This window comes from Glycine max, chromosome 20 (assembly GCF_000004515.6).
Source record: "Glycine max cultivar Williams 82 chromosome 20, Glycine_max_v4.0, whole genome shotgun sequence".
Classification (NCBI taxonomy): Eukaryota; Viridiplantae; Streptophyta; class Magnoliopsida; order Fabales; family Fabaceae; genus Glycine; species Glycine max.
The window spans coordinates 25,812,243-25,827,506 of NC_038256.2; the positions used below are offsets into that span (position 1 = coordinate 25,812,243).

At 37.5% G+C, this 15,264-nt stretch overlaps 1 protein-coding gene across 1 annotated transcript in view; it reads right to left on the reverse strand.

Annotated features, from left to right (window-relative positions):
- Nucleotides 1-52: 52 nt before the first annotated feature.
- The window catches only part of LOC100798513 (DNA mismatch repair protein MSH1, mitochondrial), a 54,531-nt gene continuing 39,319 nt past the window's right edge, over nucleotides 53-15,264 (reverse strand). The window contains exons 15-22 of the mRNA XM_003555649.5: nucleotides 5,904-6,077; nucleotides 5,257-5,463; nucleotides 4,901-5,157; nucleotides 4,652-4,795; nucleotides 3,351-3,408; nucleotides 2,463-2,759; nucleotides 1,248-1,961; nucleotides 53-511 (exon numbers count right to left, since the gene is read on the reverse strand). Coding sequence (XP_003555697.1) covers nucleotides 302-511; nucleotides 1,248-1,961; nucleotides 2,463-2,759; nucleotides 3,351-3,408; nucleotides 4,652-4,795; nucleotides 4,901-5,157; nucleotides 5,257-5,463; nucleotides 5,904-6,077 — 2,061 coding nt within the window. The 3' untranslated portion in view covers nucleotides 53-301. The remainder of the gene's footprint in view (nucleotides 512-1,247; nucleotides 1,962-2,462; nucleotides 2,760-3,350; nucleotides 3,409-4,651; nucleotides 4,796-4,900; nucleotides 5,158-5,256; nucleotides 5,464-5,903; nucleotides 6,078-15,264) is intronic.

The window sequence follows — 15,264 nt, forward strand, 5'->3', positions numbered from 1 at the left end:
GCTGTATTGGGGAATATCATTTTGAGTATGTTGGATGGGGAGGGGAGTCCACTTTAAGAATAGAACATAGAGCTTTTTTATTTGCAAGCTAATGAACAATCATTTGCACATTTACAGATGTAGACACAACGCAGCTGCAGCAACTAATTCTAACAAAAATGCTGCAGACGTTACTTCCTAAACTTCATTATCATCAATCAATATGCGCACGTGTGCGCATGAAGACAATTAAAGTCATTAAGCTGTACAAAACTGGACAAAAACAAAGTTAAGGTAGAAATCATCAATGTCTATTAACTAGTTATGCATACAGGTTGGAAGTGCCAAAATTCCTATGTTTACCATCAGCTGTATTGGTCAGTTGGAAGCCTCGACTAGAAAGCTGGTTGATGAGCAAAGATTCTAATTGGCATGCCAAGCTTTTTCCAGGGACAAGAAAATAAAGAAACGATGCATCATGCATTCCTTCCTTCAATCGATGTGCTCGGACACGACCCTCAAGATCATCAGTCTATTAATAGTTCATCCCAACAAGAAAGAGATCAATCAATTGACAATCATTCACAAACAAAGGACTGCATAAAATCATCATAGCATATAGGTTCCCATTATTGTGCTAAAAGGCATGACAAATAAAATGTTATGAAAAATCAAGATACAAGCACATCATGAAGAGGATAGAAAAATGTGGGTCCCATTTTATTTGATCATCCGTGTTTTTAAATGATCTCTCAAGTGAGATACTCATGTGAGAGAACCCAGATTTCATCCTAACAAGTAGAAATATGAAGCTAATTCATTGACACATGAATTACCATGGAGTATCTATTAAATACTGCTTTTAGGCCTAAAACAGTTACTTTTAGCCTTTAGGCGTCCCAACTTGGTGTTGAACCAATTATGTTATCTACCAAATTGATAGAATTGGAAACAAAATGCGTTGGCATTATTATTTATTCCTGTATTAATTAGGGATCTCTACCCCTTTGTCTTATTCAATAATCAACATTAAATATAAGTAAATTTTGTCTACGTTGTGTCATGTTTTTTTGTCTTGCTTTGTACTATCACTCCAATATAATGAAAGAAATAAAATTGTTGGAATTAGTGGTAGAATCCCTAATTAGTAACTGATTAGGCATAGAATCAGCAATTACATTTATGTGTATTTATTATAAATATATTATATATACAGATGTATGTAGATTAATTCAAATTATGAAAACATACTAAAAGTTGAGATTTACCTCTCCAACATAGAGTTTTTTATCTGGTCTGAACATCACATAGACACTTGAAGAACCTACAACTGACGGAGGTGGCTGCTCCCTTGTCCTGATTTGGAGACATTTTATCCCAGTAAGCTCTAATGCAATGTTTTTGCTTTTTTGTTCCATTATGTGGTCCTGGCATATCACAGTGACAGCACTCTCAACTTCCTCGCGTAAAACTTCCGTTTGATTAGCTCCTGATAAGAACCTCTTTGAAGGAAGATGTGTTCCATTCAAATTACTGACATTGATATAAGTAGAATACTTTTTTTCATTTGAGGATTTTTCTGCAGAAAGCAGTTCCTTTTCCTTAGCATAAACTGACTGATAAATATATTCAGCTCTTCTGATAATAAGCTCAGGAACTCCTTCTCTCCTGGCAGTTTCAAAAGCAAGACTTTCTCTACAAACTCCATCCGTTAGCTTCCAGGTAGGAATTGTTTGTCCATCAATGGATGTTGTGCCCATTGCTTTGTGCACAGTGTTGTTTATGTTTAGGGGTAAAGTAAATATTCCATGTAAGTGAGTGGATACGATACCCAAACACCCAATTCTATCAAGAGTTTCAATGATACTACCAGCAATACAAGTGCCCTTGGCTGTTTCTGTTCCTCGACAAATTTCATCAATAAGTACAAGGCTCTTTTTGGTGGTTCCACCAATGATGGATCGAAGTTCTGACATTTCCACCTGAAACAAATATTAAGAAGGATGAAATATTCAAGGCAATTAATAAAATTGTAATTTATAAAGCAATTGACAAATATTTAATTTTATGGACAATTATGTTAACTCCCCTACCTAGGGCTTGTTAATTCCATAAAGCCACAGGCAACTATTCTGATAGGTATCAGCAAAAATAATGTGACAAGAAACCAAGAGAGAAGGAAAGAAAAATTAATTTGTATTGCAGAAAGAAAGGCCACCATGTCTTGGAAGTCACAAAGCAATCCTCTTTAAAATCTAAGTTCCCAAGTTCTATTGGGAAGAAGCTTTAGTTGTTGCATGCTTAATAAGCAGGTTACCCACTTGTGTACTTAATGGAATTAGTTTCGTTCAGGTTATGGCCCCGTTCTTTCCTTTTGTCCAAATTATGAACACTCTTTAGTGTCATGTGTTTGGGTGTAATCAATATTATATAATATCTCACTATGGATGAACATAATAGAAAAGAATGAACTAATAGGAAACCTGAAAGGAACTCTTTTTATCGGCTGGACTATCATATGAATTCATATGTAGCATGATGGAGTCAAAATAAGGAATATGGGCTGATTCGGCAGGAACCATGAGTCCACAAATTCCAAGTAGTGCAGCAGCACAAATTGACCGCAGTAAACTTGATTTCCCACCACCATTTGGTCCTGTCAAAAGAAATAATGATTGCATATCAACATCGTTACGCACAACACCTTCTGCTACGTGGAGCCAATAAGGTAATAAACCAACTATCTTCATCCCATGGATTTTGTTCAATGACTTCACATCCTGCAACAACAATTTAACATGTAGTCATCACATTATTGGAGATTCAAGTTTATTTACTACTCTAACACTAAGAGTCTAGCACTATCAAAGAGGCATTAAAAGATAAGAATCGAGTTCAAGCCATGAATAAGAACATAAGCATTGGAGAAGAATGGACATGGGAGGTTATTGAAATACTAGGTGGCAAAAGGTCAGTCATGTGTAGATGGATATACACTTGATATATCGGACTAATGGTACACTCGTTTGATATAAAGCCAGGCAAGGAGTTCCAACAATTTGATGTTTAAAATGCCTTCCTTCATGAGACTAGGAATATTGAACATGTTATTTCTTATTACACATATAATAATATGCTCCATAGTGTAATTGACAACAGATTCAATTATGCCTTGTTTTCTCTTCCTTTCAACAGTAACTACTTGCCCAGTTTAAGAGCTATAGGTAGGCAACAATCTGTCCTAATAAATTAAAATAACAGATTAGTACAAAATAAAAATGGAAATAATGAAACAATAGACAATAACTTCCAACATAAGCATTACTCGTTGATCAAAATATAAACAGCACTATTACGTTATTATATATTACCTCAAACCCATGGGATTCTACAAGTGTGGGAAAGACCCATCTCCTTCTTCTCCCTTCACTGCAAGACATCAACAAACAAAATTAGTATAATACAACTTCCAAGACCGCAAGAGAACATAAATGATTTCATCATTTCAGTAAGATAAAACATTGATGTGACATTCTACAACCCCAAATTTCTCACTTGTTTACAAAAGTGTAGGTGAGACTTTTTATTGTAATATTTGTCAATTTGCAAAGCACCATCATGCAACATTTCTTCTTAGTAATAATAAGAGTCTTGAATCTTTTGACCTAGTTCATTAAGATGTGTGGGAACCAATTACTAGCTTTATATATGGCGCTTCCATCCTATGTGTCAATTGTGCACGCGTATGGACACAGTTTAATATTGTTTTCATCGCTTTGATCAGCACTTTGTGTCTAATCACTTCTATAAGTAGCAAGATGCAAACACAATCTCACCTCACTACTTCTAGTTACTTTACCTTGGCACTTTACTAGACCACCATTACCATCCTACGGTGTTTGTTCAACATATCATTCAACTACACCAGTCAATAGTGTGCCTCCACTGGCTTTCTTGGCAACTCAATATCCATCATCTAGATCTGGCCAACAATATCTAGCAGCATCATGGTCCTTTGACCCCACAACCATGGTTCCCTGACTCTGGTACTTTGCACCATACACTGCTGATCCTCACAATTTAGTCCAAAGAGTTCCTCTGAATGGTTCAGATTGCATGTTAATGGGAAACCACCAAGGTCTATCAATCGCATTTGTTGGTTCTTCACACTTGTCTTTACCTTTTGACTTTCACATTGTATTCACTTTCAATAATTTACTGCTAGTACTTTCAATCAACAAGAACCTTGTATCTGCTAAAAAATTAGGGAGGATAATGGTGTGTATTGAGTCTCACCCATCCGTTCACTAGCTTCCATAGATAGCTTATCCAAATCCCCAAACTTTAGGGATTGATTCTGCTGTCCATGTGTATATATATTATAAAAATCATGTAACACAATACATAATTCTCATTATTCTGATTCAAGTTTTCCAATAACTTAAAATCAATCACAAAACCATGTTTCAACCAAAGGCACTACAAAGCAAATAAGCGAATAGCCATTAAAAAATATCTAATCAAATTAAAATTTAATTGACAAATCGATGGCAAAGATAACAACTTGTAGCTTAAACAAAACCATACAAGGTAGTAAAAAAATCAATGAACCGCAAAATAAATATCACTGCATTTTATCCATAAAAATAAACAATTACAGATGTTTACAAACCTTGCATGAGCAAATAAAGCTTTGGCAATAACAAGCAACGTGGAAGAAAAGACAAGGATGTTTATATTGTATTGCAATTCAGCAGCAAGTCCCCTTAAAATTTCCAAAACTCTTTCTTTTGCCTTGCCATTTGCTTCATGGTACCTGAAACAAATAAATTTATCAACATACATGAATAAGAAAAGAGAAAGACAAGTGTTTGACGAACAACGACAACATAGTATTGCACAGGTTTTATAAAAAACACACCTTGTTAATGCAGCCTCCACCTTTAGTGTGGTAAACCATTCCTCCCCTGCCTTTTTTCCTTTAGAATCTAAAGCATGGCTAAGCTGTTTAATTTGTTCCTCTCCAGGGCTACCAGCCCACAAATTCGGAGTAAAGCGTTTGCCTTTGAACCAAACTGCCTCATGCTCCCGAGCATAAGATATCTCTCCCTTAGGACCTCCAAGTGGGGATACAGTAGCCTTTATTCTAGAAAGAATAGGAACAAAATCTTCAGTGACCTGCAATGTTGGGACAGCATTAATGAAACATAAAGAAGTCTCTCTAAACATACTTCACATGCAAACAACTGTAGGCAAGGTTTGGATACAGAGACCTACTGCTATATGCAAGGCTTCAGCTGCTTTTTCCACAGCAGTAAATACATCATCTATGTGGATTCTTTTTATTCGGCCTTTCCATTTAGACTCTATATCCTCAAAAAATTCATGAGGAATAAGAGAGAAAGAGTTGATTTTCTGATCATTCCCACCATCCAGAGAGATTATATCACCAATCTTAGTAGATGCAACTTCACATCCAGCAACCTGAAAAATAAATAGCATTAAGGACATCTACAACCAAAAGAGAAATGACTGAAGCATTATTATTTCAATAGTGCCTGAAATTCTAAGGGAACTCCAGAAAAATGCAATATCAAAATACATTAAATCAACAGATTTAAAACTAACTGTAAATGTACTTTAAAAAAAACCCAAGGAGAATAAAAACTACAAGTTGTACAGACAAAGTTACAAAACATCATGTTACACGTTTACATTTGTGTTAGAAACTGGGCATAATTAGGACATGTAAAGTTAGCCAACTATATTTATATGATAGCAGTAAATTAGCTAGTGAATATCTATAAGAGATAGGTGCACAAGCCTAGACATTCTATTTCATTAGAATACTGCTTCATGATTTAACAGTCCTCGGAATGCATCAAGTTTAAGTGTGCATGCAGAAGGGCCAACTTGGCACTCACCAAGGTTTCAAAGTCAATTTCTAGCCCCGTTGCCACCCATGTGGGGTCAATTAAATGTTTTAATATGTCATTGAGCTCAGAGGTTTTGTTCATCAGCAAAATTTCATCAAGTACATTCTTTATTCTACAAAATTCCATATGATTGACCTCCCTCCATTCAAGTAGCTTTACAAGCTGCACAAATACAGTGAATAATCAGACAGGAAAATGCAAGTGCATAAGAAAACAACCAAATGATTAATGTCAAAAAAAGTCTAAAATGACAAAGATATTGAAAATATAGAGTAGAAAATTTTTGTCCCACTATGAATATTTGACTATATGTAAGAGATAGAAATAAGGATTAATTCAATAGGTGTACCACTGGTACTGGTTTTATTATTAATAATATATATTTTCAGCCTTCCAAAAAAAAAATTCAATAGGTGTACACCAATCTAGAACTAAAACTCGAGATATTCTATTAATTGGCAATGAACTAAAAAAAAGGAAAGAATACACGAAGGATCCTAAAATAATACTCCATCTTGTCCTTTTTATAAGAAACAAATGAGTCTATTACTTTGGTCTTAATAATAAGAAACATCGACCCATTTTAAGATGAATTACTTGCTAAATTTCTTTTAAACCCTTCATTTATTGTGAAAGATGTTCATTCATTCTCCATGCAAGTGGATGCATTTATTGACCTATTAACAAAACAAGCACATTCATAGGTGGAAAAAACATCACCCTTGGAATTATGAGTAGTGTCATTAAATATTACCCTACTTTCTATGGGTGTTTCTGGAATAAAAATTAAATTTATGATATTATTAATTAAATTAACTAACTTACCTACTTTTATTGGTCTTGATGAATTGGTTATTTGTTTCTTATACAAAGGACTAGCGGGAGTACAACAACAAAGCCTTATCCTACTAGGTGAGGTCGGCTACATGGATCACACGCTACCATTTGGCACAGTTAAAAACCAAAGTCACTGAAATATTATTAAGTCTAAGATCTACCTTGATGATTTCCTCCAAAGTCCTTTTCGGTCTCCCCTTCTCCTTCTCCCCAAGATAAAAATCATGCAAACTACTCTTTTAATTGGTGCCTTTTGTGGCCTTCTTTGTACATGCACAAACCACCTTAACCGATTTTCTCATTTTTTCCTTAGTTGGTGTGCTACACCAATCTTCTCTCGTATAACGTCATTTCGTATTCTATCTTTTCTTGTATGACCACGCATCCATCTTAACATTCTCATTTATACTACTCTACTCTTCTCTCATGTTGTCCCTTTAAAGCACAACATTCACTACTATATAGTATAGTTAGGCATATAGTTGTACGATAAAACTTGCCTTTGAGTTTGGTAAACACTTTGCGATCACAAATAACTCCCAATGCTTTACTCCATTTAAGTCATCCCCCTTGTATCCTATGAGGGACATCCTCGTTAATTTCACCATCATCTTGTATGATTGATCTCTGGTATTTAAACTTAGAAACCTGTGGTATGACATCTTCTCTCAATTTTACTTCCAAGCCAAAATCCTCTTGTCTCTTGCTAAAAGTGCAGTGCATATACTCTATCTTACTCCTACTTAAGCGAAAACCCTTAGTTTCCAAAGTCTTCCTCCATAGTTCAAGCTTGTTAATTGCTTCCCTTGATTAAGACTATATCATCCGCAAAAAGCATGCAATATGGGATAATCTTTTGTATGTCCTTGATAAGTACATCCAAGACTAGGTGAAACAAGTAAGGACTTAAAGCTGAGCCTTGATGTAATCCAATCACAATTGGAAAGTCCTTATTTCACCTCAAGGAGTTCTCACATTAGTAGTCACCCCATCATACATGTCTTGTATAGCTTGGATATAAGCCATGTGTACGTCTTTTTTCTCCAAAGTCTTCCACAACGTATCTCTTGGGACACGATCATAAGCTTTTTCCAAGTCAAGAGAAACCATGCGTTAGGATATAAGTAGAAGGGAAAGTCAATTAGCATAGTTAGACTATTAATAAGTTAGTTACTACAGTTAGGATATTGATTAGTTGGTTAAGTGGTTAGTTAGTTAGATGGAGGGGTTTGTTAGATATAAATAGGGGAAGAAAGATAGGAGAATGGGAGATCTTATCATTGGTAGATTGAGCATTAGCTCTTTGTGAAAGGAGAAATTTTTTGTGAAGGGAAAACCCTTGGACAAGAGTTTGCTGTTATTTTCTATTTTTTTCTTACTAGTCAATAAAATCCTTTATTTTCTTTCTCATTTCAATTATTGGTTCCTGACAATTGGTCCGACCTGCCAAATCCGAGTTTCACAATGGAGAGCAAAGTGAGCTTTTTGGAGAAATTGGCCAGCAAGCATGGAAAGGCGATTATAGACCTATAAACAGGCATGGATCTCATACAAGAAATATTGTTGGACATGAGGCAAATCAAGGAATTACTTCTTGAATTCAAGAAAGGAAAGACGCCTTCAGATGGTGGGGAATACTCGATCAACAATGACAAGAAGCCGGAAGGGGAGAATAGTGACAATAACGGGTCTAGCGAGGACAATGAGAACGAGGAACCCAACTATTGTGGGCTGCACCATCATTCTTAAAAAATCAGCATTTCAGAGTTGAAGCATGGACAACTAAAAAGTTCAGAAAACATTATTAAGGTTAAAAGGGAGGAAAACATGGAGGAGGAGGAGGAGCCCTCTAAAATCAAGATCAAGAAAACCATTGAGGAAATTAAAGAGATCAAGCAGATGCTACTATTGCTGATCTAGAAAAAGGGCATCAGGCTTGAGTTCGAAAAAGAGGACAAACAACCCATGCAGACAGTACTGTCTTTGCAATTGGGTGTGTGGGTAACAAAGTCACAGCAAGAATATGATTCAGCAAAAGCCCTTGAGGGTTCTTCCAATGAGAGAATTGGCACCCACTGTGGGGAGCAGCTTGGTGTCAAAGACAAAGACTTGAAAACCATTGATGTTGAGGTAGTGAAGGAGATCAGGGTGGAAGAGGCTGTGAATTTGCAGCAAAAAATGCAAGAACAAGAAGGGTTTTCTCAATTATCATCAAAGAATCTCAATCTTGGGTAGTAAATATCATAGAAATTGAGGGTGGTAATGGCTTCATTATGAAACCCACAACCATGGAAATTGGGATTGTATGGAGACTGATTGCACCTACACCAGCACCAAACCCGCCGGATGCAAGCTCACATATGACCCTTAATGGGTTGTCATCAGCAGAGCTACATCTTCTCAATGAGAGGTATGGGTCTTCTTTGTTGACAAAGCTAAGGAATCTTGGCATGTCAACCAAACCACTAGACACCAACCCACTTGCAACAACTAGTAAATCATCGTGTGAGATGCTAAGGGCAATAGAGTCACTACAAGGAAACTAAAACTACTTTGCAGTAGTTCACAATGAGAAGAGAAATCCAAAGCTAGACGCTACTCATTTGGAAAAGGCCAAAGAACTTTATACCAGAGTTCTGATTCAGCATTGTTCTAATTTATATGTTACCAATGGTAATGAGGTAGTCTTAGTGGAAAACGACCATTTTGATGTGCAAAGGAGATCGTTACACAGGTTCAAGAAGCTGCCAGTGGTAGTGTTTATGTCTAGATGCCTGATGTGAGGATAAATTTGGCGCATGTTTATTTTTCTCAGGGTAATTTTACTTTGGCTGTGAAAATATATCAAAACTGCTTGCAGAATTTTTATTATAACACAGACTCTCAAATACTTCTATATTTAGCTTGTACACATTATGATGTTGATCAGTGGCAAGATTGTATAAAAACTCTACTAAGAACCATCCATTTGGCACCCTCGAACTATACTTTAAGGTTTGATGCAGGGGTTGCAATGCAAAAGTTTTCAGCATCGACACTAAAAAAGGCAAAAAGGACTGCAGACGAGGTGAGAGCAACTGTTGCTGAGCTGCAAAATGTCGTTCGTGTATTTAGTGAATTGTTTGCTGCTTCCAACCTACATACTCATGTGTTTGATGAGAAGAAAATTGACACTCATGTTGGATACAGCAATCACTTACTTTCGGCTACTAAAGTTCATCTTGAAACAGCTTAGGTCGTCTCAGCTCAGCTCAGCTCAGCATGAAGAGCAGCAAGTACGACATTGAGAAGAACTTGTTCATCAAGTTGCATTGGCTGAGGATGCCCAGCGAAAGACTGAAAAGCAAAGGAAATTTCAGATGGAAAGGAGAAAACTTGAGGAAGTGTGTCATTTCAGTTTTCAAATTTCAACCTTGAGGACAAAGTTGAGTTTTAGGAGGGGTGTATTGTTAGGATACAAGGAGAAGGGAAAGTTAGTTAACATAATTAGACTATTAATAAGTTAGTTACTATAGTTAGGATATTATAGAGGGGTTTATTAGATATAAATAGGGGAAGAAGAAGGATATGAGAGAGGGAGATCTTATCATTTGTAGATTGAGCATTAGTTCTTTGTGAAGGAGAAATCCTTCTTTGTGAAGGAGAAACCCTTGAAGGAGAGTTTTCTCTCCTATTTTTTGTTCTTTTCTTACTAGTCAATAAAATTCTTTCTTTTTTTTCTCATTTCAATTCTTGGTTCCTAACAATATGTAAGTCTCTTTTCTTACTTTTGTACTTTTCCATCAACTTCCATATAAAAAAAATGACTTCTGTCATAGACCTCCATGTCATAAAACCAAATTCGTTCTCGGCAATCGTTGTTTCTTCTCTTAATCTATGCTCTATCACCTTTTCCCATAACTTCATAGTGTGACTCATAAGTTTTATATCTTTGTAGTTAGCACAATTTTGGATATCTCCTTTGTTATTAAAAATTGGGACCAAAGTACCTTCCTCCACTCATCTGGCATCTTCTTAGATCTCAAAATCTCATTGAAAAGCATAGGGAGCCAAATGAAACCTTGTTCTCCCATCCACATCCAAACTTCAACAGGGATATCATCTAGACCAACAGCTTTACCCTAAAATAACAAAAACAAATATTCCCCTGGCTGTACAAATTACAATCAAATAGACTATTCTTTTTAGTGCTGTAAATCTGAATGAATCTCCTAAAATTAAGGTCTGAAACTCTAAATGAATCTCCTAAAATTAAGACTCAATCACTGACATATAGTATCATAAACAAGAATGGAAAATAGGATTTTTTACATCAAGTAGTGTTAGTCTCACTGCTATGTTGAAAGAAAAAATCAGTATCAGCCAGAATACGAAATAACAAACATGGCATACAACTTTTTTGTTGGAAACTGTTTCCATGTCAATTTCCACATTACTATCACCAATTTTGGGTGACTCTATCCTAAATTCCCTTGTGACTTTTATTTCTCACTCTACTGATCTCATCTCTTTCATCATCCAAAACCCAAAGAGTCCAAACAAATTAAGTTCACAACCATAGGTATACCTGGTAAGTATCCATCCATACTCTATTTTACCTATACAATCATACTAAACATATATTCAGTGTGGATAGAGTTGATCACTTGATTGTTGTTAAGACATACCACATTGACTAGGAATATCACCAAAATATTCCATATAAGACCACGCCAATCCTCCCTAATGAGAGACATTGTAACAGTCTCCCCAAAGACTTTGAATCTATTAGGAATCAAAACCTCACAAATCCCTACATTCCAATAATAAAGGTCACTGATCATTTGCTGAGTTTCCTTTTCAACAACCTCATTTGTAGCTAATTCCCAAACAACATGAGTCTATAACTTCTATCTCTAATTTGGTTACCAGGTTTGTGATATTGTAAATCTAAAAATATTACATGGGTGTGTGATTCTTATACATGGCTGTGTAAATTCCACATATTATGGGATTTACATGGGTGCTACTGATAACCAAACAACCAGTTATCTATCAGAACTTACGCTTGTTATAACTACCTTATTGACTCAGCATAACTATCACACTGATAGATTAGCAACTAACATGGTTGCAGCTGAGTTTAAACACCACAACACACATACTAAATAGAGTACATATTCTAACTAACATGGTGGTTATCATAATAGAGAGAGTAGAGGAAAGCCTTTACCCAAGTCGTAGACTCAGTTTGTGTGTGTAATCGGAAACATTAACCCCCTAATTAAAATAGAGAGAGAGAGATGAGAGAGAGAGCGAGAGAGAGTGGGTCACAGTGAGGACCAGAAGGAGAGGAATACAAAGTCACTACCTATCAACAAACTTGAACTCAAAGAATTGGAGTTTGCAGTTCCTTGGACAGCATCTCTGTTGGAGATATACTTTTGTAACTGCATAATATTTTCTTTTTCAATTTTTAAAATAGGATTTAGTAAATAAGTTGATTTCCTATATTTTAGGAGTAAGTCAGTTTTAATGGATTAGCCTAATCAATAAGTGGTTCCTCTTATCTTTAAGGAGCAAGTTAGTTTTAATATTCTGTTTTGCTAATATCTTGTTATCTAATTAGTTTATCTTTTGCTATTTATTGTATCGCTGCTGAGAACAATTTGAATTAGAATGGAATAATTCTATTTCCTCTGCATACGCATTGTCTCTCTTCTTTCCTCTGTTTTTTATAATTTCCTCTAGAAAACCAACAATCTCAATTACCAACATGCAAACTGGAGGGAGAGAACAGATATCACCTCTACTTCACTAGGTTCCCCGACGATACAACAGAGAAGGAGCTTTGGACCCAGTTCAAAAAATGGGGGGATGTGAGGGAGATCTTCATCTCCGAACAGAGAAATAAAGGAGGCAGGAGGTATGGTTTTGTGAGATTCAAAGGAGTGTCCGACGAGCGTAGACTGGAAAGACAGCTAGATAATATCATCGTTGGGGGTCTTAAGCTGTATGTGAACATCACAAAATATGGGAGAGGAAAGGCGAGGCATGAACAAGCTATAGTCAAACCCAAGAGGCAGGTGGAGGGCGAAAACGAAGGAATGACAGTAGCTCAACAAATGGCACCCCATAACATGGTACCTACAATGTCATATGCGGAGGCGGTGGCTACACGCATAGAGAACACAGGACAACGAAGGAACACAACGATCTCCCTAGCCAGGTATGGGGGATCACACTCATCGGTCCAACTCAAGATCCTGGCGGGGGAGAAAAAATGGTACACCGACGCATGGGTGGGAAGGTTGAAGAAACAAGAGATTTTCGAAAGAGTCGACGACGAAATCCCATGGATCTTAGGTTCGAACGTGGTGCCTAAGTACCTAGGAGACTACATGGTCCTCCTTCTTAGGCTCTTAGATATCAAAGCAGAGGAGATGAGCAATGAAGAAAACAACCATGGCTCGTCCCTGTTTTACTCGTTAGAGAAATGGAATCCGGCGATGAAACCGGGAAACAGGCTGGTCTGGATTCAATGTTGGGGCATCCCAATAGTTGCATGGGACATTGGGCACATTTGCAAAATCGTGGCAGCAATGGGAGATTTGGTGGAAGTCGATGACGATGTAGAAGAATTGCGGAGGCTGGACAGGGCAAGGGTTCTCATCAGGACCCCATGGAGACCAACAATCCAACATTCGATAGATGTTCACATCGACGGGGAGATCCACACAGTTCACATTGTGGAAGAAAACTCAAGCGCAGAAGGTAAGTGCACTCACCAGTGCCGAAGCACCCCGGGGTCGTCGGAAGAAATTGTTTCCGACGACAGCGACACCGGCACACCATTGTTGAGGTTGATCAACTTTTCGCCAAGAACAATTGCTAGCGAACCCAACAACGGGATCATTATCAACGAGAACTTGTCATTACCCAGCGGTTATCGAGACAATGTGGACCCAATGGGTAAAGACCGCGGCAACTTGGCACACTGCCCCATCCATGTGACGTGTGAGGCAGAAATCGAAATGGGGAAAGAAGCTGAGCTTGAATCAAGGCCATTGTCAGAGACATCTGCATGTAGCGGCGAAAAGGAAACCTACAATGTACAAACAAAAGCCAAGCATGGGGACAAAGGGAAAAAAGCTATGAGGTAGACAAAGGGTAGCACGAAAAGCAGCAAGGAAGCAGTAGTAGTTGACCCTGCCCACGCTCAGAAAGGGGATGATATTAAATACCCCAACGGGTCACAAGAGCTCCTGTTTAAAAAGCCACGTGACCTGATTGTGGAGAATAGTCGGCCTAAAAACAATATGGGCCTTACTATTCACACTACTGTCAAAGAGCCACAACAACATTGTATTACTTTACAACACCAGCAAGCGGAAACCGAAAGTTCATGGAAGGTGTATTCAAGGATTAGGGGGTGCAAAAAGCAGGAGGCCCATATTAGTATAAAAGAAACTTCACCTAAAGAAAAAACAACTACCCACAAGCAGCAACAGCCCTTAATGGAACTGGACACGGCAAATACAGGCAACGAAGGATACAAAGCCTCCATGGATTCAGCCTTATTGTGTCACAAGCCACAACTAGAACACAGGAAGACATCACAAATAAAAAATGGAGTCAGCACAAACTTGATAGAAGAGGCAGCATCTCAATGGGAGCTGACAAAAGAAATAGGGATGACATGTGAGATAGATCAAGCAAAAATCATTGACAAAATCACAGCAATGGAGAACAGAGACAGGAAGGAGGCAGAGATACTAAGAAACAGGACTAACCTCCCATGAATATCATATCTTACAATGTCAGAGGGCTAGGAAGAGGGGTGAAGTGGACAACAATCCGAAGATTGGTAAAGAAACATCAAGCTGACATGTTGTGCATCCCAGAGACTAAGAGAGAGCAAATTGACAAGACCATGTGTCAGGCTCTGTGGGGGAATACTGAACTGAGCTAGGAAATACAGCCTGCGACAAACACAGCTGGAGGATTGTTGTGCATATGGAACGAGCAAGTTTTCAAAGTGGAAAAGAGGGTCATTGGAATAGGTTTCATTCTACTGGAGGGTGTGTTGACCCAAGAAATGCAGAAAATTTGTATAATTAATATATATGCTCCATGTGATGTCAATAAGCGCGCTTTATAGGAATCTATCAGGCAGATTAAAAACCTTGACCCTAGTGGACTTTGGTGTATTTTGGGAGATTTTAATAGCATCAAGCACCCATCAGAGAGAGTGAGCGCGACTCAAAGGGAGGTGGACGTCAATAATATCAATGAGTTCAACGAATGGATAGCGGCCACTGAAGTGGAAGACCTACCATGTGTGGGAAGAAAATTTACATGATTCAGACCGAATGGGGCTGCAAAGAGCAAACTGGACAGATTCTTTGTTTCTGATGAGTGGCTATCTAAAAATACCCCATCCTACTCAAATCTAAAAATGTTGACTGGGGATCCAAACCTTTTAGGGTTCTTGACTGCTGGTTGAAAGACAACATTTGAAAATCTAGTCAAG